Source organism: Urocampus carinirostris, chromosome 7 (assembly GCF_059441175.1).
Source record: "Urocampus carinirostris isolate Australia breed hairy pipefish chromosome 7, RoL_Ucar_1.0, whole genome shotgun sequence".
Lineage (NCBI taxonomy): Eukaryota > Metazoa > Chordata > Actinopteri > Syngnathiformes > Syngnathidae > Urocampus > Urocampus carinirostris.
This window is the reverse complement of record NC_142355.1, coordinates 8969528-8995398: the sequence shown is the minus strand read 5'-3', so window position 1 is coordinate 8995398 and position 25871 is coordinate 8969528. Positions and strand designations below refer to the sequence as shown.

At 39.6% G+C, this 25871-nt stretch overlaps 1 protein-coding gene across 1 annotated transcript in view; it reads left to right on the top strand.

Moving 5' to 3' along the window:
• The window catches only part of necab2 (N-terminal EF-hand calcium binding protein 2), a 164912-nt gene that overhangs the window by 107750 nt on the left and 31291 nt on the right, over positions 1 to 25871 (top strand). Inside the window, exons 8-9 of the mRNA XM_088339666.1 lie at positions 318 to 397; positions 22599 to 22655. Coding sequence (XP_088195792.1) covers positions 318 to 397; positions 22599 to 22655 — 137 coding nt within the window. The remainder of the gene's footprint in view (positions 1 to 317; positions 398 to 22598; positions 22656 to 25871) is intronic.

Sequence of the window (25871 nt, the reverse complement as noted above, 5' to 3'; positions counted from 1 at the left end):
TGATGCATACCTGCAGAGTCCGGGTGCCCGTTGAAAGTAATCCAAGGAAAAAAAGTGTATATTTCCAAAGGTAACGGTCAGGCGGTGTCCATGGGTGGGGCCAATTGGGCGCCTTGGCAACCGTGACAGAACCTGGCGCCACACGGCTGGGACCAATTGTGCGCCATTGCAACCGTGACACACCAGGCCCCTGCATTAAAGGGAATGTTATCACTCACTCAAAGTCGACTCAATGAATTTAAGGATAAAATAATTTAACTTTGCTGTTCATGCAAAATGTTAAAGTGTTTGCGTGTGTTTGTATTTCTGTGCTGCAGGTGCAGTTGAGGTAAGGAAAGAAGGTCTGGATGCTCAAATCAATCGCCTGTCTGAACTCATCGGTCGACTGGAGAATAAGGTAAGAACTCGTAAACGTACCTTACATGCCATCACGTAGCTCCACTAATTGCTCTCCTTTTTAATGATTGCAACTATCCTTATAAAGTAATTAATAACATTACAAACACAGTGCGGAACCCATCTACTCACAGCAAGACAGACTATGTACAACAAGGGGGAGCCAAAACATATATTTTGAGACAAAATTCAACAAAATTGCTAAACCTGCTAGCCAGACAAAAGCTTATTCCTCAGCAGATTTTATTTCACTGTGTGACATATGATGATTTGATAAAATAATAATGATGATAATAATGCCAGAGCCCAGTGACATTGCCAGGGGGGCAGTAGCTACCCGCGGACACGCACTGCCCACCTAAAGAAAAGCGGATGTAGTAGTGACGGCAGTCTGGGCAGTGCATATGCTATCCGATTAATATGTGTATGTCAGCGGACACTAGTGTGGACTCTCCTGCCCCCTACAGCACAGTGTGTACATCAGTCCTCACGTCTATTTTGAGAAGCGGCTACTTCGGCAATTATTTATTTGTTATTTTTGTAAGTCAAGTCAAGTCATTTTTATTTGTATAGCCCTTAATTACAAAGAGTCTCAAAGGGCTGCACAGACCACAAAGGATCATAAAGATCAAAATACTAGAAAAAAAGCAAAAGGAAGAAGTAAAAAACTATGAAAAGGCAAACAAAAGAAGTAAGAACTCTATGAAAAAAGGAAAATGGAGAATCAAAGAAGAAAAAACAGAAAAAGTAAAAGCTAAACAAGCAACAAAGGAGAAAAAGAAGAAGAGAAAAAATGTTTAAAGCGAGGAGAAAAAATGGGTGAAAAAAAAAAAGGAAAAAATACAAGAAACCATTAGAGAATATGGGGGGGTCCTTTTGATCAGTACAGCAGTATTACCTATAAAAATGTAATATTTTATACATATATATATATATATATATATATATATATATATATATATATATATATATATATATATATATATATATATATATATATATATATATATATATATATATATATATATATATACATATTGTATAAAAGGCAGCACGGCGGCGCAGTGGTTAGCGCGGGTGCGGCACAGTTCTTAAGGTCTTGGGAACCTCCTGTGTGGGTTCAAATCCAGCTACCGGACTTACTGTGCGGAGTTTGTATGTTCTCCCCGTGCTTGCGTGGGTTTCCTTCGGGCACTCCGGTTTCCTCCCACATTCCAAAGACATGCATTTCAGGTGAATTGGCCGGTCCAAATTGTCCCTAGGTGTGAATGAGCGAGCGAGTTGTCTGTCCCTGTGTGCCCTGCGAATGGCTGGCAACCAGTTCAGGGTGTCCCCTGCCCACTGCCCGATGATTGCTGGGATGGGCTCCAGCACCCCCGCGACCCTACTGAGGATAAGCGGTGTAGCTAATGAGATGAGATGAGATATATACATATTGTATAAAATACGAGGAAAATATATAAGTCGACCGGTATCCCTTCCTGTGATTGATACCTATTATGGTCTTGTGCCTCACTTGCTCTAAATGCCCGCAGACTGGCATGCTCTTTTAGTCACTGAAAATCTGATTGTATCTATTTTTAGCCACTCTTTTCCAATTTGCACGGAGGAGAAATCCATCCAACGGTGGGAAAAGTAAACAATGTCAAAATTTCAGGAGGCTTGGTGTAGGTTTGAAATCAACAGGGTTGGGTAGGGTTACTTTAACTTGATTACTTTCAATTACTTTTGGATTACTCCAAAACCAAATATGCTAATAAAAGACAAAAAAAAACTAAATATGAATAAATCACTACATTTTGTGCAGATTTGGGGAGTCACGGAATACATGGAACGGCAAAAATGATGTTGGCAAGCTGTTTGGATTTATTTTCATTTTGTTTCTGTCGAATTTTATGTTAGTTTTGCCAGAGATCAAAGAGATCAAAGCCAGGAGAGAAAGCTAACCACGTGTTGTGAGTAATAATTCTATTCATATTTAGTTTCTTTTGTCTCTTATTAGCAGGGTAGGGTAGGGTTACTTTAACTGGATTACTTTCAATTACTTTTGGATTACTCCAATACCAAATATGCTAATAAAAGACAAAAAAAACTAAATATGAATAAAATTATGACTCCCAACACGTGGTAAACTTTCTCTCCTGGCTTTGATCTCCGGCAAAACTAACATAAAATGCGACAGAAACAAAATGAAAATAAATCCAAACAGCTTGCCAGCTTTCAACATGGCGGCGCGACTATACGCAGCGGCTTCACGTGTCTCTCCAGTAAATCTTTTTACTTTAAGTGTTCTTGTTCCTTTATCTTCTTGGCTCATACCTCACTGTGAATGTGTAAAACTGGAGTGTCATGCCCAATTTCGTTGTCACAATATGTTAACCCATTTTGTAACAATGACAATAAAGGTATATTCTATTCTATTCTATTCTATTCTATTCTATTCTATTCTATTCTATTCAACATCCTTTTTGCCGTTCCATGTATTCCGTTACTCCCCAAGCCAGCACAAAATTAAGTAATTGTATTCATATTTAGTTTCTTTTGTCTTTTATTAGCATATTTGGTATTGGAGTAATCCAAAAGTAATTGAAAGTAATCCAGTTAAAGTAACCCTACCCAACCCTGTTTATTAGCATATTTGGTATTGGAGTAATCCAAAAGTAATTGAAAGTAATCCAGTTAAAGTAACCCTACCCAACCCTGTTTATTAGCATATTTGGTATTGGAGTAATCCAAAAGTAATTGAAAGTAATCCAGTTAAAGTAACCCTACCCAACCCTGTTTATTAGCATATTTGGTATTGGAGTAATCCAAAAGTAATTGCAAGTGATCCAGTTAAAATAACCCTACTCAACCCTGTTTATTAGCATATTTGGTATTATAGTAATCCAAAAGTAATTGAAAGTAATCAAGTTAAAGTAACCCTACTCAACCCTGTTTATTAGCATATTCGGTATTGGAGTAATCCAAAAGTAATTGAAAGTAATCCAGTTAAAGTAACCCTACCAAACCCTGTTTATTAGCATATTCGGTATTGGAGTAATCCAAAAATAATTGAAAGTAATCCAGTTAAAGTAACCCTACCCTACCCTGTTTATTAGCATATTTGGTATTGGAGTAATCCAAAAGTAATTGAAAGTAATCCAGTTAAAGTAACCCTACCCAACCCTGTTTATTAGCATATTTGGTATTGGAGTAATCCAAAAGTAATTGAAAGTAATCCAGTTAAAGTAACCCTACCCAACCCTGTTTATTAGCATATTTGGTATTGGAGTAATCCAAAAGTAATTGAAAGTAATCCGGTTAAAGTAACCCTACCCAACCCTGTTTATTAGCATATTTGGTATTGGAGTAATCCAAAATTAATTGAAAGTAATCAAGTTAAAATAACCCTACCCAACCCTGGATATCAAAAGGAGGGAGTGGAAAGCTGCGGCGAACATGTTAAGCCTAATGGATCCCCAGCACACTCAGCTATTACTGAACAAGTGAACCACAACACCAGAAGGAGCTCTGAATAACTCGAGGCAATGTTGAGCTCTGGAGGCTGTGACAAAGCAGACCAGTCCTTCAAAACAGCGTGGGGTTGCTCATCCAGGCGTATGTTGAACCTCAGTGGGGTATGCATGGCTATTAGAGAAGGCACAGTACTTGAAAGCATTTGGTAATTTATTTCCAGGATGAAGAACATTCATCATCAGGGAGATTCTTTTTCAAAATGGTATAAGATGTACTGGAAAGAATCATGAACCTGGACAAACATAAAGGTGCAGTCAGCATTGGGTAGCGTCACTAAAATACCTGTCAACCTGTACGGTTTTGTCGTACAAAGTACGTTTATTATGCATTTTAAGACGTGTACGACGTACGAGAAAATCTGTACGGAAAAACGCAAATTTGTCAATAATGGGTACCATCCGGTATACACCGACTATCACGAAACGGCAAATCAATCGCGTCACACGAGTTTGCCGCGGAAGCCTCTATCTCGGTATCGTTTTTTTTCTCGTTGCAAACGAAGCGAGCGGTTTGATGTAGTGAAATGAAGTCCGTCTATTTTTAGAGAACCGTCTTTTTCAGCTCAACTCATTCAAGAGAGCCGGCTCTCAAACGGCTCATTTGCTTTGATGCAATATATTACCATACCTGTCAACCTGTACGATTTTGCCGTACAAAGTACGTTTATTATGCATTTTAAGACGTGTACGACGTACGAGAAAATCTGTACGGAAAAACGCAAATTTTTCAATGATGGGTACCATCCGGTATACACCGACTATTACGAAACGGCAAATCAATCAAGTCAAACGAGTTCGCCGCGGAAGCCTCTATCTCGGTATCGTTTTTTTTCTCGTTGCAAACGATGCGAGCGGTTTGATGTAGTGAAATGAAGTCCGTCTATTTTTAGAGAACCGTCTTTTTCAGCTCAACTCATTAAAGAAAGCCGGCTCTCAAATGGCTCTTTTGCTTTGATGCATTATATTAGGAATTATTATGTTGTATAAAGAAGTTAAGAAGTATAAAATGAAATAAGACAGGTTTGTGGTTATCCCTTTAATCAGTATATTACCAACAATGATTTAATGCAGATAATTAATTAATATTTTGAATAAGAAAATGTATTATTCTACTTATTTATATTTGCATGTATTTTTTTTTTTCTACGGTGAACGTCCAAGCTACTTAATTTTAACATTCTCAAAAGGCTGCACAGACCACTTATTACTGCAAATTACAGACTATCATTACACCATCCCATGATCTAAAACCCACATGAGGGCAAGGAAAAACTCAAAAACCTCAACATGAAGAAAATAAAGCCTTGTCATGATTACCAATTCAGAGCACCTGCGACTGCTTGATTGGCGCCAACAGCCTGGACATCTGATTGGTTGATGCACTCTTTTTAAACCCCTGGCTTTCAAGAGGAAGCCGTCAGATCGTTATGCAAACTGTTGCCACCAGCTCAGTAAGCCCTTACATCCGACTCTGTTCCTGCCCTGCTTTTCTCTGCCTGATCTTTGTTGGCAACCTGTTTCCGGACCTGACTTTGCCCTGTTGTGCCTGCTATCCTTGTCTGTCAACCATCGGATCGTGGAAGCAAGCCCTGCTCTCCCTCTTTATTAATAAAAACTGAGAAAACGAGCGCTATTGGGTCATGTGTCCAATTCTGGTCTGTGACAAGCCTTGAGAATGAGAAAGGACCGCACATGAGGTATTCCCCCTTTTAGGATGACCAGGCTGCAATGGATGTTGCAAAAACAAATAATACACCGATATTGTCAACATAAAATATAGGTTATTCATATGCTATAGAATAGAAGTGTGTTTTAAGCCTAGATTCAAACAGTTGTACTGAGGTTGCAGATCGAATCTCAGGGGGCAGAGCATTCCACTGTATGCATCTGCATCCAGTAACCTGAGTTTGCTGACTAAAGTTATAATGTGCTCTTATTTAAACCTTACAAGCTCACATTTTTTCGCGTCATATGTAAAGACAATCCCCACAGAAGGACCTCTGTGCTTTTATGTGGCATGGTGGAGTTAAATTCTTCATAATATGCATGGTGGTGAATATCACTTAAATAATTAATGCCCAACTGCACTGACTTAGAGCTGCATAAAATCGAAGGTTAAGCCAAAACTATGCATTGCCAGCATGACACTTAAAGGACTCACTGTAATTCACAACATACTCACAACATACATACTCACAACCAATGTTCCCTCTAATTTTCCACGGGTCTGAACGTTCACACAATGTCGGTGAGCAACGCTTGAAACAACAGTGAGCAACCATAATCCCAAGTGTGGCAACTAAATCATTATCAAACAGGTCTCGTTTGTCACGAGACCGGACCAGATCGGAAGCAGGAGGCAGGAACGGGTGAACTCATTCGCGTTAACGATCAGTTACTTTTATTAAGGAAATAAAAGTCGTCCAACACTCAGGGACAAAAACAGGCTTACAGGCAAACAGGAACTCCGACTAGGAATACTCACAAAACAGGCTTATACTCAGAACGGGCAAGTACAGGTTTCCTCAAGTCAAACAGAACAGAATAATGCAAAGTAATGCAATGAACCCGCAACCGGCAAGCCCCAAAACCTGCCCTTAAGAAGCACACACGCAAATTAGAAAATCTGCTACAGCCGGTGCCAAGGGGGCCGGGCCAGCCGGTCGCCACGGCGACCATGCTGGACATGACATCGTTAAAGAATATCTCATTTTGAATGCTGGTGGAAAAGAGACACATTAGAATGTCGGAGCCACAACAGACGGTAGACCCAAACGCATAACATTTCACACCAAGCTTTATAGAGGAAGTGGGGAAGTCAATTGCGGGGAAACAAATTTCAGCGGTCCGGTGCTCACAGGGCAGGAAAAGCAGGAAGCCCTCGAGATCAGAGCGTGGTCGGAGGACGGAAACAAGTCGGGCAGCCGGGACGGGAGATCGGAGCGTGGTCGATGGATGGAAACGAGTCAGGCAGCCGGGATGGGAGTTCGGGGCGTGGTCGGAGGAAGGAATCAAGTAAAGTAGCCGGAGACGATCGGGAAGCCAGGGGCAGACGCGCAGGATACAGGACAGGACGGGACAGACGGGAGCCAGAGTCAAAAAGTGCTTGGCTTGCATGTGCGGAGGTTCGCTGACGGACTGACCAGGAGTGAATGAAAAAGACGTGTTCAAATTGGAGGGAAACCGATCAGGAAATAAGCAGCTGGGTCTAAACGAGTGAGCGCAGGTGAGAGCAATGGGCAAATCATGACATAGAAGACCATTGGCTTGACTGCAGTGACCAACAAAGATGATTTTTAGGAATATTTTATAAATGATAAAGTACACCCAGGACATCAAAAATGTTATACTTTTTGTATTCATTACAAATCTACTGAAATATTGCAAGCTTGATATTATTTTAAGACTGCAGCCTACTTGTATACCTTTTAATGATATCATAATTTTTTTGTCATAAGATATTTTCATCGCATTTTGCAATGTAAAATCAAATAACAAATTTGCAATATTTGATTTGATTTGTAATGAATCCAGAATGCATGTAAAATTTTTTTTTTTTTTTTACATTACTGAAAAATGGAACATTATCAAAATACTGGAATTTCAAGAGACAATATAGTACATCAATGAGGGAAAACTTTGAAATGGTTACAAAAAGCAGGGTTCAAGTCCATCTAACGCAGCCCCCCCAGGGTGGAGTTTGCATGTTCTTGCCGTGCCTGCATGTGTTTCCTCCGGGCTTTCCGGTTTCCTTCCCACATTCCAAAGACATGCATGTCAGGTGAATTGGCCGGTCCAAATTGTACCTAGGAGGTGAATGAGCAAGTAAATTGTATGTCTCTGTATGCCCTGTGAATGGCTGGCAACCAGTTTATGGTGTCCCTTGCCCACTGCTTAAGAAAGCTGTGATGGGCTCCTGCACACCCGCGACCCTACTGAGGATAAGCGGTGCAGATAATGGATGAGTTACAAAAAGCACTATACATGATCATGTGTTTTTTGTGCCAGTGTCTTGTCCCCAGTGCCCACAACATTAAAACAACTAGCTCCATTGTCCTTTATTTGTTTTTTCTAATCATGTTTTTATTGTTGTCACGGTCGCCATGACGACCAGTATGCCACGCCCCCGAACTCAAGCTGAAGCAGATCAGCTGATTGCTGGTCTGCTATTTAAGGCTGGATTTTGGGTTTGGCGGGCGCTGGCTCATTACACAATCCCAGGTCTGTTATGCCTTGTCCTGTTTTAGGTTTAAACATTTTCCGTCTGTTATGCCTTGTCCTATTGAGTTCGTGCCGGAGGAACTCTGTACCGTTCTGTTCTGATTGTAAGAATGTTTTTGTTTGTCTTGTCCCTGACTTTTGGACAACTTTTATTTTGTTAAATAAAACTTGTGGATCGTCACGCAATTGAGTTCTCCCTTCCTGCCTCTGTTCTGGTCCGATCACTCCTTCCCCCCACCACGCCTCGTGACAATTGTATTGATTAAAATGGTTATAGGAGTGAACATGTACTTATTGCATTTGGAGTTGTTAAATGCATATTATAAAATGTAATTTAAAAAAAGGACATAATAGATTTGCTTTAATTCTAAGCTGTTCAAAATAATTTCATTAAATGGTTTATTCATATAAAGATAAAGATATCTCATTATCTCATCTCATTATCTGCACCGCTTATCCTCAGTAGGGTCGCGGGGGTGAGGAGCCCATCCCAGCAATCATCGGGCAGTGGGCAGGGGACACCCTGAATTGGTTACCAGCCAAAGATATACTTTATGTAAATGTATGCACTTTCGTTTATTTATAACTGGATATTGTCGCTGCTATTCTTATATTTTGCCTGAATCAAATGTGCAAAAAATGTTAATATCCGTTTTCTAAATTGATCTTTTTTTTGTGCGTGATTATGTTGAATCAGATGGTGCGAGAAATTACAATTTATAAACCTATTTCTGATTTTTTAATAAAGGTACACTTTGATTTTCTTTTATCTTTTCACATTAATCTTGAAACTGAGTTAAGAGGAATCCAATATTATTTTTTAGACATTGGTGATAGATCTGATTCTCTTATCATCACTATGTTTCTTGAATACTAATACTAATGTATACTTGCGTAGACTAACTTATAATGGGAAAAGTGGGGACGGGACCAAGATAAGGTTTTTCTTATTCCGGTCAGCCATTGTTATGATTGTTTTTGACAAAATTGACTGTTTCCCTGACTCTGATGTGTTTTCCAAGCAAAAGGTTCTGCACAACCTTTTAACTCAACAGAAAAGGCAGCATTGAAGGGAGGCAACAAGAAAATACTCTAATATTTGGAGAAAAGATTGTAGAAAGCAAAAAGAGTTTGGAAAAAAATAGAATCAAGAACATAGAAAGCTCCCAAATAAGTAAACGCAGGAACCTGCAGCAAAATGCTGAATACAGCAAAGGAACCGCCAGTTTTCAAGATTATGTTGAAAGGGTTTTGAGTTCAAACAGGTCTCGACCTAATTATGTCAATGATGGCCTCCTCCATTTGGTAGCAGAATGTCTCCATGTATCACATTCTTCTCACTACAGTATGGTTTTCGCTACTTTCACACCCAAAGCGGGGAGAACTTTCGAGGTGGCGCATTTGCATCAAAGTCAAAGCAGTCTGTGTAGCCGGCTGCATATCCCGAATGTTGGAAGCGATCATTTTTCCTCAACAATGATGATTACAGCATTGGTTTAAATGAACTTTTCCCTAGGGATGGGCAACTAGATCCAAATATAGACATTGTAGATACTAAGCAAGCACTTGGATCAGATCGATACAATTGTCCTGGGATCGATAGTTCTAAGTCTATGCCTGAAAACCGCACACTTTTGCAACCTATCCCTACCTGGCCACTGGATGGTCTGCGCATCCTGGCTATGCGCCCACCCCTACAGCTATAAAAGCAATAAATGACAGTGGCAAACAGGAAGTGCAGCGTGATGTGGACTTTTTTTTCCAACTAAAGAAAAGGACAATGCCAGGTGTCACTTTTGTGGTAAATAGTACTGCTCCTGTAGCAACACTACAACTTACATAAGCACATGAATAAAGCTGACCCAGCAGAGAGCAACGAACTAACACCAAAAATCAAAAATTACCGTTCCTAAACAAAAACCTGTAAATCCATTGTCACTATTGGCAACAGAGCCAAAAGGGCTTTTTTGATGGAACAGGAAGCCAAAAGCTGGGAATGAGAGACAGATTACACTTTAGTTTCAAAATATTGTGCAATTGAAGCTATTTTCTCTAGGGGTAGGCAACAAGATCCAAAATATTGTGCAATTGAAGCTATTTGTGGGCGGCAGTAGCTCAGGAAGTAGAGCGATCGTTTTAGGATCAAGGGATCCCAGTTCGAATCCCGGCTTGTCCGTGTTACATGTCAAAGTGTCCTTGGGTAAGACACTGAACCCCTATTACCCCCAATAAGCAGGTTAGCTCCTTACATGGCTGCACAGATCACGGCCGCTATTGGGAAATGTGAAGCACATTGTAAAGCCCTTTGGGAAGTCATTGACTTGAAAAGCATTATATAAATGCAGATCATTTCATTTTTGTTGTTTGGTTGAAATTAGTATACAGTATTCGTATTTTTATTACATTGCTATTATTTTTGGTTGGACTCTCTTAGCTTTTGTTCTAAAAAAGTTGTAATAGTAATATTCCTATTTTTCAACATTGTTAAAGTTATTTAATTAAAAATTAAGGGTGGGAACAGGGTTTAGTTATGCAATGATCACAATATTTTCAAGGGAAGGTGTCTGTATCAGATCTGTATGGGTCGATAGTACCCTGTATTTACCGTAAATTCCGGACTATAGAGCGCACCTGATTATAAGCCGCACCCACCAAATTTTAAGAGGAAAACCGATTTTGTGCTTACACAAGCCGCACCTGTATATAAGCCGCATAAAAAAAAAGGAACACAAACACAAAATTAACCCAAACCCGACTAAGTCCCGCTATTGAAATTGAATGTCCTTAATAAAAGTACACAGTCCAAAAATCACAGCCGGCAAAATGAACGGAAAATGATACCGGTACTTAAGGTTTGATGCAGACCTGCAGAGTCCGGGTCCCGTTGAAAGTAATCCAAGGAAAAAAGTGTATATTTCCAAAGGTAATGGTGGAAAGAATATATATCCACTATTGTCTGCCGCGTCCACAAACACTCACCTTTACCGGTCCCCACTTCCCGTCAGCCGGCGTTTTTTTCGCCCATTCATTTTTATTCGCCCATGGGAAACAAGGCAGAATAAGTGTCTGAAATAAAGACATTAAAAAAATATACAGTTGCAAATACATATTATACATGGTTACACATATTTACAAAGAAAGACGGTACACCGAGAGGGTTTTCAAAGCTTTAATAATAATAACTTTCATCCCAAACGGTGCCTGTGACAGGTAGCAACACGGGAGCAACACGTGAGCAACACAGTAAACGTGTCTGTTAAAAAAACATACCGCACTTGTAAAAATCACGGTAAACCTCCTCATCTTCCTCCTTAGAACTGAAGCCATCGAAAACCAACTTTGTCATATAGACGTCGTCCCACGCTCCCTTATTCCAAAACACGCTAGCAACACGCTCGCAACACAGTAAACGGGTCTGGTAAAAAAAAAACAATTGTACTTGTAAAAATCACTGTAAACCGTTCTCAACTTCCTCCTTAGAACTGAAGCCGTCAAAGTCGTCTTCCTCAGTGTCGGAAAGAATCTTCGTCATATAGACGTCGTCCCACGCTCCCTTATTCCAAAACACGCTGGCAACACGCTCGCTCCTTATTTATCGGACTGCTCGATTGCTTTTAGCTTGAAAGCTGAGGGTATATATATGATGAGGGTATATTTACGCTAATTTAATTTATGCACAAGCCAAGAAGTTGCAGTCTTCCTCGGCGCATATATTCCACCGGTCTAAATCTTAACTTTTGTACTCGAGCGTCGCTGGCGGCCGTTAGAAAAGTTACATAAATTGGCCGCATCACTGAATAAGCCGCAGGGTTGAACGTTTGGGAAAAAAGTAGCGGCTTATAGTCCGGAATTTACGGAACTTAGATTGGACCAATAATTCACTTTGCTGCATCCCATTCCGACAACACAAAATGTATTCAGAGAACATGAAAAAGTAAACAAACATATAGCTGTGGAAGACTGATTATATTTGCACTTTGCGGATTCTCTGTGCTGCAAAAGACGAGCAATCACCTAAAACTGGACTAAGCCAAAGAGGAGATGCTTACAAAAAGACAATTCTTATATTTTTTTAAGTGGGAAACACCTTCTACTACTAGTTTTGCATTGGCTGAGCCTTTTTAGCCACAGAGGTTCATAAAATACTGGTAATGGTCTATTTGACTTGAAAAATATATCTCATGGGCTAAATCAGTAAAATAAAGGTTGAGAACCACTGACCTATAAAAGTATTATTACCTCACAAATCCAAACCGTGTTCGGCCATAAAATCCTTTTTCAAATGTCATAAAATAACAAGTGACGCAGTAAAAGAACAAGCTGTCTAACTTCCATTGAAGAATATAAATAGATTTGTGGTCAAGCAATCATTTAAGACAAGAAAGTGGAATAAATAAATTAAGGGTAATAGAATATGAACCCCCTGCTCTAGTCTGGCCGGCGTATTTTGGCTTAATCTTTTGAACTTTTGCCAAATTAGGATAAAAAAGGCTCCGCTTTCTCAAGCCAGCTCGAGATATTTGGGAAAAATGCACATTTGATTTCAGAATCATGGATGGGGATTTAGAAAAACTGTCACCCTTTGTCTTTTAAGGCCACTGAATGAAAGCTCCTAATTGAGTTTTTCAAAGATGTGAAAGAAATCATAAGAGCAGTGTTATTTAAAAAGAAAGTGAGGGAGCCTGGCCATTTTGTACCGATTCATTGAAAGTACCGTAAATTCCGGACTATAGAGCGCACCTGATTATAAACCGCACCCACCACATTTCGGGAGGAAAACCGATTTTGTACATACACAAGCCGCACCTGTATATTAGCCGCATGTACTCGAGCGCGGTCGTTAGAAAAATTACATAAATTGGCCGCATCACTGAATAAGCCGCAGGGTTGAAAGTTTGGGGGAAAAGTAGCGGCTTTTAGTCTGGAATTTACGGTAAATGTTATTTTGTGAATTAAATCAAGTGCATTTAGTGGATGAGTGGTACGTATGTGTCACGAGGTGGACCGGACCAGAACGGAGGCAGGAGGCAGGAAGGGAGAACTCATTTGCGTTGACAATCTTTTATTTAACAAAATAAAAGTCGTCCAAAACTCCGGGACAAAACAGAACAAAAACATTCTTACACTCAGAATGGGCAAGTACAGGTTTCCTCTGACTCAAACTAAACAGGACAGGGCATAACGGAACGGAAAATGTGTAATGAGCCAACACCCACAATACCCACAACCCAACCTTAAGTAGCACACATGCAATTAGCTGATCTGCTTCAGCTGGTGCCCAGGGGGCGGGGCCAGCCAGTCGCCACAGCGACCATGACAGTATGGGTTTTTGTCTGCCGTGCAGGGTTTGATTCCCGCCATATGAAACAAATACAAATTGTTACCTACAGGGTTGGGTAGGGTTACTTTAACTGGATTACTTTCAATTACTTTTGAATTACTCCAATACCAAATATGCTAATAAAAGACAAAATAAACTAAATATGAATACAATTACTACATTTTGTGCAGGCTTGGGGAGTAACGGAATACATGGAACGGCAAAAATAATGTTGGCAAGCTGTCTTTTATTAGCATATTTGGTATTGGAGTAATCCAAAAGTAATTGAAAGTAATCCAGTTAAAGTAACCCTACCCAACCCTGGTTACCTATGTATCCAAACTTTCTTATCTTATTTTTCTCTTTTTAGTATATCATTAAATGTTTATCTTGGAGTGCCAGGTCATTGTAAACAATGTTTGTTACTTTGTTATTAATGATAATACAGACAGTTATAGTTTTAATACTTCAATCAATTTAATTATGTTTTGTTTTCTTTATTTCGGTGATCATTCATATAGAATAAACTATCATTAATGAGGGCAAAGTTGAATGGGCAATTTAAAGATTACTATCTTTGCAAGTTTTTGTGTTACATTTTAGGAGCAATATTATACATATTCAAAGCTTTGATGGCGATTTGACATATATTCTTATTAGCATACCAATAATACACATGGCCTGACAGCAATAAATGTAATACAAAAATGACTATGAAATGAATGTTGCAATTTTACAATGATCAGAGTTCAATGAAATGATAATATAGCCCAAATGTAAAATTTGAAAGCAGGATGATTAAATTTACACCTCGGGCAGAACTTTGCCCATGTCCCAAGGGAGGCGGGGTACATTTAGTCCAACAGGACCATGGTCCGTGCTTCCTTCGTCGAGGCAGCTGATCGAAGCTGTGGTTGTAAGCGGAAGAAAATGGATGAATGGATCGATGAATGTATAAATGAAATAAAGCAAAATATGGAAATGCTACAAAACACATTCATTTTCTACGCAATTGACAGTAGACGTTCCAGATGTATCTCTTGGCATAATCTTAGCCTGTTTGTTTGCCTGTTCTGGAGCAGACTAGCTGTAGAGAATAAATAACCATATGTAACCGCGGTGTACGTGTCCCACCAAAGATCCACATTCACGCTGGACTGGATGATGAGGTTTTTATTATTACAGTTTCTGCAAATGGATGAGTCACAACATTAGCTTTTCTGTTGGCTTTGATCTCTTTGATCTCATTGCAGTTCTCTCTGGTAAGACTGCCAACAAAGCATATCAAAGAGCTTTCTTTTCACTTTACAGACAATACATTTCAGAATATCTCAATACATTTTTACATCTTTACATTTTAACAAGATACTTTTAACAAGAGATCGTATAGTGGATTTTTAACGTTTACAATGGATTCAACATATTTTTCTTTCGTCTGAATTTTAACCAACATCATCCTTTTTTAATGTATATGAAAAAATAGAAATAAAAACAATAATGAGTATAAAAACGGGTACAAGATACCTGCAAATGGATGAGGCACAACATTAGCTTTTCTGTTGGCTTTGATCTCTTTGATCTCTACAAGGGGAATACATAATTTAGTAAAACAGAAACAAAACGAAAATAAACCTAAACAGCTTGACAATATCAATCACATTACTGTGCATGTTGAGAGATTTGTCAGCTGGGGTTATAATGTTTAAAATTAACTTATTTTGTGGAGTACCAAAAGATGTGTCTTACAATTGCAGTTCTCTCTGGTAAGACTGCCAACAAACCCCGCCTCCCGGTCACATGTCAGAAACCAAAACCAAACCCCACCCCATACCAGCAGATGGCACTGTTGGACTCATCCTTGCAGGACACTTACCAAAAACTATACACATATTTTAGCAGGAATTTCAATAAAACAAAAGTTATTATTACACCCGTTACACATAGTAACTGAGCTGAGCTAAATAAGCCAAGATAAAATCAATATCCTGAATTCGTCTCTTATTACGGTTTGTGCAAAAGTCTTTTGGGAAAATTTGTTGTCTGTCATGATTACTGATGTGACTCAGCTGTGACCGCTCATTTGGCGCCAACTGCCATGGGTTCTGATTGGCTCCCTGCCAGTATTTGAACCCAGTCCTGCCTGTCCCCTTTTGTCAGTCCGTCTACAAACCTCAGTGAACACTAGGCAAGCCTTTTTCGACCCTGAATCTCACCTGTCCCGTTTTTTGCTCCCGTCTGTCTCCGGCTTTGACCCATTTTTGATCCTGACCACATCTGCTCTCCCGTCCCGGCTTACAACCTCTTTTTGTCCCCGACTACGACTACTCTCCCGTTATGGCTTAGGACTCGCTTCCAACACCGACCACGTCTTGCTCTCCCAGTCCCGGCTACCGACCAGTTTTCCGCCCCCTGACACCGCCATCGCTTGCTTCGGAAGATCCACTTCCTTGTTCGAATCACAATCCAAGTACGATAGCGACCTGCTTCCCGCGCCCAGTGAACACCGGATCTGGGCCGCAGCCCTTCCTCTCTATTTCAATAAAACTTGTGGTAAACGTCACGTAAGTGGGTTCTGTTTCCGTTCTGGTCCTGACATTGTCAGTGTTATCTGACCAAAGAATCCGTTGTCTAAACTACTAAAATATATAATTTAAATCACCAACTGGTTTCAAAAATTTCTTGCATCTTGTGTGATTTACTTTGCAGCCAATCCTGTATGTGCTATATCATTTATGAAATACTCCTGAATTTCCTGTTATCATGTACAACAAAATCTAAGCAGTAATGCAGGGCAAATGTGTGCATGGCTATCACCTGAGGTCTTTCAGAGTTGAAGGCTTCTTATTGTAGCGTCTATAACAGAATTTAAAGTGTTTCTAAATTGTTCATTGCAGGGAATAGACAAGGAATAGAAAAAAAACACTTCAATGAATACTTCAACAGCAATTATTCATTCATTTTCCAACTGCTTGTCCTCACGAGGGTTGCAGTGGTGCTGGAACTCATCCAAGCGGACTTCAAGCATTGGGCAGGAGACACACTGAACTAGTTGCCAGTCAATTGCAGTGCACACGTACTCAAACAACCCTCCACACACACTTAAAACCCAGCGAAAAAACAGAGGTGCCAATCAACCTGCCCTGCATATTTTTAGGACATCGGAGGAAACCGAAGTTCCGGGAGAAAAACACAACAGCATGGGGAGAATATGCAAACAGTTGCTGAAATTTAACCAAGGGGCTCTAAATTGAGAGGTGGATGTGCTAACCAGTCACCTACTGTGCCGCTTCAGATGAAATTAAATTGACACTTTGTGTTTGATTTGTAGCAGGGCTGACTGTTGTATCCACTCTCATAAAAAGGCATTATTCTCGAGGCTTTGTGTATTTCTTCTCCTCGATTTGGCATAGCACTACTGACCTGGCTTTTCAATTGCAAAAGATATGTCATGAAAAGAAGTTACTGAAAGATAAATGATGAGACATTTACAAATTGACTAGAAAGCCCATTAAGTAGGCTATCATTTTTTTTTATTTAACTTGATTACCTTTCATTCGTTGTTCTGATCCTCTTGTGTGTGGTACACAATTTCAGCAGCAACTTAACCCCTCTTTGGAAAAAGCACTGAGGTAGGAATAGCATCCATGTCCTAATTTATTCCAAAACAGAGTTAAACTGAAATAAACAATACAGTTAGTTTGACACCACACTACAATTAACAAAAACTATATTTATTAAGCAATTTCAGTGAATTTAATTCATAATGTATCCTGCTAAAAAAGAGATTGAAGCGTACAAACTATTGGTTGGTGGGAGAATGGAATTGTAGATAAACAACTTATTGAGTCGTTGATTTTTCCACCACTTTTAACTTGCTCACAAAGGTTAAAATGTTCTCTGTCCCATGACATCGTATGGATCATACTTAAATAGTCTTAACTGCAGGCAAAAATGCAGAAGATTTACAGGTAATTAGGCCTCAAGAGCCTCTTTGATGCCAACAGACATGCACTGCAGTTGATTGCTCCCAATGTGGGAGCCATTCTGCATGGGTTATTCTTTTTTTTTGTCACTTTTGTTGTGGCAGTACACGGAACACATGTGATGTTTGTGAAATTGAATACATTCTTTACACAACTTGACACACAGGGTTTTTTTTGCGAAAAGTCCAATATAACAGAGTATGGCAAGCCGCCCTGTGAGCCATCACTTGGAAGAAAGTATTTTAGACCATTAAAAACACTATGCCAATGCCAACAGTGCGGTACTGATCTAAGGTACTTTTGCAATGTAGTTTGAAACTACAGTGGGACAAGACTACATTCTCTCTACAACTTAATTCAACAGCATTGGAGGACATAACGTCCGTTTTGCTGAAGATATTGCCGGACTGGCTGGAGAAGAACAACTCAGAGATCTGCAGTTAAACCAAAATGGGTTAGAAATCAGCACGACACCCAATGTAACCCCAAAAACATTACCATCAAGAGATGGAACATGTCACCAAATTGAATTAGCTTGGAGCTGTCAGAACTGGGGTCTGAACCAGATGCCGTGGACAAAAATAGCTCAAACCCCAGCAAGAACATTGCAGTGAAATCAAAGATCAGACTCATACAAGGGCTAGTTACTTTGATCTTTCTATACGCTAGCAAAACATGGACTCCCACTGCCAAGCTCGAAACTAAAATCCATTTCTTGGAGCTGTGATGCTACAGGAAACTTCTAGGCATCATCTACATGTAGAAAACGAAACAGTGCGCAACACCATCAGAGGGCACATTGGACCCTATGAAGAACTGTTGTCAACTGTGCGGACGAAAACTGTAGTGGTATGGTCATGTGACAAGAACATCAGGACTGGCCAACATTCTTTAGGACTCAATCCAAGGTGGCAGGAGGAGAGGAAGACAGAAAAAGAACTAGGCCAACAATATCAACGAATGGACGACTGTTAACCATGCCACAACCCAGACTTAAGCCAAAAACCGTCAGCATTTGACAGAGCTGTCCACAGTGAAATTTTCAATGGTGCCCCTTCAACACAGACGGTTAAGGGATCCATGAATAGTGATTATTTTTTTGCACTATTGCAATGGTTGACATCACAGAAGCAATTTTACTACCAATTGGGTTTTGTAATATGAGATTACAGAGATGCATTGGTTTTCGCATTTAATGGAGACCAGAACCACCCATGAAAAGTGAAAATTCTCAAAGAAGCGTTGTACTTTCATCAAAGCCCCCACAAGGTTAAACTTACCTCGAGGTTACGTCATTACCGACTGAGAGGTCACGACTGTCATAAAATCACTATAATAGATCTACAATTAATAACACACAACACACGATTGCAGTTGAATGAATGTTTTCATTGTGATTATACAAAATTAAAACAAAATTGGCGGCCTTTTCCTTTAAGTGTAAAGCAATTTAGTGAGCAGCCAATTAGCTCTGCATGAGCATTGGGTGTCCTCAAAAGGAGATAAATTCTGTGATCATTAAAAAAAACATCCTGAATGTCCAAAGAGGTTTCTCTAAGTCATCTGTTTCATGGCTAATGGACCTGGCATTGGCAAGATACTGGGTCTGCAACAATGGTTTCCTTTTCTTGGACAATATCTCTGTATTATTTGTGATTGCAACATCCTTTGTTGTCTGGTAATCCTGAAAGGGGGATGCCACATGTGCGGTCCCTTCTCAAGGTTTCTTCATTTTCCTCATGTTGAGGTTTTTGAGTTTTTCCTTGCCCTCATGTTGGTTCCAGATCAGTGGATGGTGTAATACTAGTCTGAAAAAATATTCTGTGTAATAACCTATGAAGCCCTTTGAGACTCTTTGTGATTAAGGGCTGTACAAATAAAAATGACTTGACTTGACTTTCCAATATTTCTTAGCCTAGCCGTTAGCAGTAGGCCAGATCAAAAGCACTGCTCTTGCCTTCTCTCTGACACTGAGTCTCTTCTGGAGCCCGAAAATGATCCCATGAAGCACCCGCTGCTGATCACAATTCCATTGCACTCTTACGTCTTTCCTTAGCGTCGGATTTTAATTGAGGAATTTCTTTTGAGACATTGACTGTGAATGCCCAAACCCTCTTGTTGACTAACAGAGCCGTTTCGTTAGCGAACAACACATCATTAGTCTTCATAACTTCTTGTGCCCGAGGATATTATTGCTAGGACTCCCAAGTTGACACCGTAAAGCCTAATTATGCTTCTTTAACATAGACATCACCGGTATATTGTCTGTATGTGTTATGATGTAAAATCTATCGGTAATACTTTGGATACGTCTGCGTACTGTGTATATATTTAGATATATAAGACTTACAATAAATGAAAGTAACACAGTTTGACTGTAAGTAAGTTGCTTTTTTTGCAGTATGTTTGTAGTCTGCAACAGAATGAATTACACTGGGAGGCATTTTGCATCATAACAACAAATATAAATATTACCTTCCTTAAGGTACATTGGAGCAGTGTTGATTTTGCAGAATTTTAGTGAATAAATAACATAGCACCTATACGGCTTGCCTTGCAGTATGTCAGTCCTAATTGTTGGCAATACATAGAATTTCAATAATGCTGACAGGAATTTTATGACAAGCACCCGTGACTAGTGAATAGTGATCATCATTACATCTATCACGGGAAAGTGTGTTCCAGGGATTTTCAAACTTTGTCAAGCTGAGAGCTACTTTTTGTTAATAATAGCGCAAAAAACATCCTGTTTGATATTCATTTCTAAAATAATAACTTATGTTATTCCTGTACTATGTTGTTACTATGTTATTGCCAGGTTAATTATTGAAATTGGGGTTAAATAGACTCAGTCAAAACAAAAACAAAAAAATCACAATAACCCAGCACTGGTGAGATAAACGCTGCAGTCAGCTAAGGAAAAATTGTCAAAAGATATCAACATTTGTGAGTTGCTTTGAAAAAGTAACGCAACGTATTGTATCTAGAGTTGTGTTACAAAATTGTATTTATTTTATTTTTCATGCTATCTAGTCATAATTTTTTTGTTCTGTTTTAGTACTTTTCCATAGCTTTTGCACTTTTTTCTGAAATGAAATGATCTGCATTTATATAGCGCTTTTCAAGTCAATGACTTCCCAAAGCGCTTTACATTGTGCTTCAAATTTCCCAATAGCGGCCGTGATCTATGCAGCCATGTAAGGCGCTAACCTGCTTATTGGGGGTATTGGGGGTTCAGTGTCTTACCCAAGGACACTTCGACATGTAACACGGACGAGCCGGGATTCGAATTGGGATCCCTTGATCCTAAAACGATCGCTCCACCTCCTGAGCTAATGCCGCCCCGTTTCATACTTTTCAGCACTTTTTCAGTTATTGTCCATACTTTTAGTTAGGCTACATTCTTTATATCATTCCAGATTTTGATTTTGTTGGTACTTTTTGAATTTTAGTCATTTTTTCGGGCGTCCTTTGTGTCATTTCGGTCGTTTTCTGGGCCTGTTTTTGGTCATTTTATGTCAATTTTCATGTTAAGGGTCGGGGTTTTTTGGGTCATTTTGTCTTGTTTGAAGTTTTTTGGGTTGTTTTTTGGTCGTTTTTCCAACAGCAAGGCGTAATCAATGGATGTTCAGAACAGTTTATATTCACTGATCCAATTATGTTTAGAATGTTACAAGTTAAAGAATTGTTAATGCTGGCAATTGAGTTGAATAAAAATAGTTATTTTTCTACTTAGAAATGACAACTGGTTTCGTCGGTCATTTTTATCTCCTGCATTGATATTATTACAATTATGTATTCCTCATTCATCAATTTTCCTGTTCATTTTCAATTTGTTCCTTTTTTCTCCTATTTTTCGTTTTTAAAAAAGATATTTGAGAACGTTGGAATGTTTTCATCAGAGCTTTTTTTTGTGAAAAACCTGACACGGCTCAGCCTCACCTAGTCTCAACCCCCAGGAAAAATGAGTTTGTGGCCTCTGATCTAAAAGCAGTCTTGCACTCATATCCCCAGTTTCAACCGGTTAAGACCATTGTGTTTCACATAGTCACATTGATGAAGCCATTCGCCCTGCGTTGGTGGACGGCCAAGAAAGTATCAGACTAGATAACACAGACTTCCTTAGTGTCATGCTAAAAAAAGCTCCACATATGTGTATTTAATCTTTATGGCATCCAGTAAATAGTAAAAATAGAATATGCAGTCTTCTGGTTCTTATTAGGCAAGGCAAGTTTATTTGTATAGCACAATTCATACATAAGGCAATTCAAAGTGCTTTACAGAAATGGCAAACAGGTTAAATACACACAATAAAAGACATTGAAAATTTAAAATGTGTTTTTTAAAATGCATTAAAACCACAGATAAAACATAATAAAATCAATGAATTAAAATAAGGTAAAAGTGAAGAGTGCAGATAGAACCCTTTCAGTTGTATGCACAGTTGAACAGAGCTGTTTTCAGCTTGGACTTAAACATTGTCAGAGTAGACGCCTGTCTGACGTCATCAGGAAGACTATTCCAGAGTTTAGCTGCATGGAACTGAAACGCAGCTTCACCCTGTTTAGTCCTGGCTTTGAGCACCAGCAGAAGGCCTGTCCCTGATGTTCTCAGGGTCCGAGATGGTTCATATGGGACCAACATGTCACAGATGTACTTTGGTGCTAGACCATGAAGAGACTTTTACACCAGCAGAGCTGTTTTAAAGTCTATTCTCTGAGCGACAGGAAGCCAGTGCAGAGACTTGAGCACAGGACTAATATGGTCGTACTTCCTGGTTCTAGTCAGGACCCGAGCAGCAGCGTTCTGGATGTTCTGCAGCTGTCTTACAGCTCGTTTAGAAAGTCCAGTCAGAAGGCCGTTACAGTAGTCTAACCTGCTAGAGATAAATGCATGGATAAGTTTCTCTAAGTCTGGTTCAGACAGTAAACCTTTGATTCTGGCAATGTTTTTGAGATGGAGATGGAGACTAGTAGAATGAGCGTTTAAGATAAAAGAACCAGGTTGAGGTTCAGACAAACCCTCGTCTCCCTGTTTTAAACCTTTTCAATTGGGTTTAATTTTTACCAATGTAAATACTATTGCATGTTCGAACTGTTTGTTTGTTGCCTTCCCATCTAGTCACTGACATGATGTTGTTGCTGTTCTTCCCATCTACAGACCGTCTGGTTTGATCTTCACCAGAGGCTAACAGACACAGATGGCACCACAAGCGCAGTAAGTGCACACAAAACAAATTAGAGTAATAAACTCAACGCCCAGCCTCAAGTGTCAGGCAGTAGTGCCGTATGGAGCCGATGTACGCTTTAGTACTTCGGAATCTGTAACAGCCTTGTCTGGGCAATGTAATTAGCGGGGAGTTTGAGGGGGCGACGGAACCTTGTTATGAAACCTGCAAGGTCCCGCTTTGTGGCTTTTCGGTTAAGTCGATGGTACGCTTGTGAATGATTTCCCGGAATAAAGCTTTCTTATTTTGTCTGTACCAGAATCATTTGTTGAGCTCACATGTTCTGCAGGAAAACAAATGAATGAACAGTCATCTAATATCCAATATCCACTAAGGAAATAAGAGATACTACAACAAAAATCATTTTAAAAACATTGTGGGGGTTTTGATTTGCTTTTCCTTTTTCGTGTATTGTATATTCCGACCTACAAGCAGCAACTTTGCTCTGCTACATTTTAAACACAGCAGCTTTTCTTTGTTATGGCTCTTAATCATTTTGCCCAGCAACAGTAGACCAATAAAATAAAGGAGTACAGTGGAACCTCGGTTCTCGACCATAATCCGTTCCAGAACCTTGTTCGAAAACCGATTTGTTCGATCACGGAAATCATTTTTCCCATTAAAAATAATGTAAATTGTTTTAATCCGTTCCAACACCCTGAATGTTTACCGGGAATGTTTAACGTAAACATAAAGCTAACCCAGGTTAATCGTACGTTCGCGTTATCGTCTGTACGAAAGATTCCCCTAACATGAACGTGTAAAAATAAAAAAATCAGGTCGTTTACAAGTCATTTAGCACCCGGGTCTCCACAACAAGTGGTGAGCGGTTCATGGTAAAGGGGGCTCCGTTCCAACACCCTCAATGTTGGGCTCCGTTCCAACACCCTGAATGTTTAGCGTAGACTTAAAGCTAACCCAGGCTAATCGTACGTTTGCGTTATCATAATCTTATAGTAGGATTTCTTACCTTTGTGGTGGTCAGCAGAAGGCGCTCGCACACCTTCATATTATTTCTTTCTTGAATGCAATAGTTGTACGCACTACTTTTCTTTTTTCACCTGTAGCAACTTTGCTGCTTGCACTGACTTTCTTCGGAGACATGATAAGGGGCTAGAACACCCGTACGCCACTCAGCATCGCACCCTAGCGTACGCACTCACGCATTACCGGCGTTCGAACTCCGATTTTTTGACCGAACAGCGAAGCAAGAATTTCTCTAAATTTTTGGTCGGACTCCGATTTGTTCGAACTGAGAGGCGTTCGAAAACCGAGGTTCCACTGTAGTTCACAAAGGTACAAATAAACTATACGATTAATCCCAATTTTTGTTATTATAAATCAGTCAGGTGAATCAGTTTTGGAGGAAAATGATGCCATTGGCGCTAAGTATCAATCACGTTAATGACAATGGCGCTCAGTCGCCAAATTCCTCTACCCCTTTTCGACGATGCATGTTATCTAAATACAAAATACTGTAGTGATGTCTGAAAACATGTATGATGCCCTTCCAAAGAAGGAATTCGTCAATGGTTTTCCAACATTGCATATGTAATGCGTAACAGGAGCAAAACATAGGGGATGGGGTTTACTTAATTTAATTTTGATCACATACTAACTATTTTTTACCAGATTCACCACAAATTTTCACCCTCGATTTGAACATCAGAATTAAACAGAATTGGAAATTATCCATCAAAAAGGTACAATTCTCTTTCCATATCATGAGAGTGATTGTCAGGTCATTTCCTTTAATCCTCAAGGAACGATGACAAGCGAATGCAATTTGGTCCATTACCTCGGCAACCACCAATGACAACAGCACAAAAAACAGTTATTTTGTTGCAATCTGACACTATTCTTTACAGTATAGTTGCCCTGGTGCTGTTGCCTACAAATGTAAGGCTCACCTTTTACGCAACGCAGCCCTCATTCGCATTTTCTTTCGGCGAAGTAGTAAATATGTGCTCGTTTTTTTGCTCATTTTTGTTTCAATATAACGCTAGTTCATTGCCCAAAGGTATCTAGAAAATATTGTTTAAGCAGATTACCGTATTTTCCGCACTATAAGGCGCACCGGGTTATAAGGCGCTACAATGGGAACGTGGACAAAACAGTCAGATAGTTCAGTCCAACTTATTACCCCCTTAACATTCCGAAAGCTTGCAAAGACGCAAATACGTGTCGAGAACACGTGCGGATGCGGTGTCCGTACGATGTCGCTCAAATGCATCGTTCCATCGTTCGGAAGGTTAAAGTCTTGGGATTCAAGAAATGCCAACCATTCCTTAGTTCCTATTTTCTTTTTCGCTCGCAACTTTACTGTGCATATGACAATAAACACGTGGAATTGAGTTTAATTTAAAAATAGACACTCCATTCCATCCATTATCTGCACCGCTTATCACAGAAACATCGAGTTCCGTCTGAAACAAGATACAGAGACAATATAAAACCCGAAGTAGTTCACCAAAGTTGTTGTGTTCATAATAATGTGCAGCCAATGTCCTCTTATATCCGTGAGGGTAGTAAATCCAGGAGAATAAAATAATTTCAAATACAGAATAGAAAAAAATGCTTTCTCTATGCCGTCAGCCACGTGCCATAAACATTCATCTTTTTTGGCCAATTGCAGGCTTTGTGTTGCCGTTTAAGCCAATGCCAGCCTGTAAATGATAAAAAGGATCCGCCCCTTGACCTCCGAATAACTTTAGCCAATAGTGATCGATTCAAATGATGATTGACACATTGGTTAGCCAATGAAACGCCGGTAAATAAATCCCAGCATACACCGCGTACTACTTGGCGTTCAGGGGAAAATCTAGTCGGCGGCTGCAAGTTAGTTGGAAAACTTTACAATTTTAAAAATTAATCCATAAATAAGGCGCATGGTCAGCTTTTGAAAAAAATAAAGGCTTTTAGGTGCGCCTTATAGTGCGGAAAATACGGTATTAGCAATTTCATTTTAATTGAGGATTGATTGTTTTTGTAATCTAGTTAATCAAGTTATGTGGTTTATGAAAGAATGATTTCAAATCGGTCCTAGCGCCACCTCACTATTTTCTATTGTACTGGGAAAAACATGATCGTTTTTCTCTCTTCAGGAGCCCACTTCGGCACTCAGCTGTAATACTAACACTTGTCTGGCCACTTACAAAAGCACATTAGTTGCAGCAAGCAACAGGAGCTCTGAATAAATTAGACGC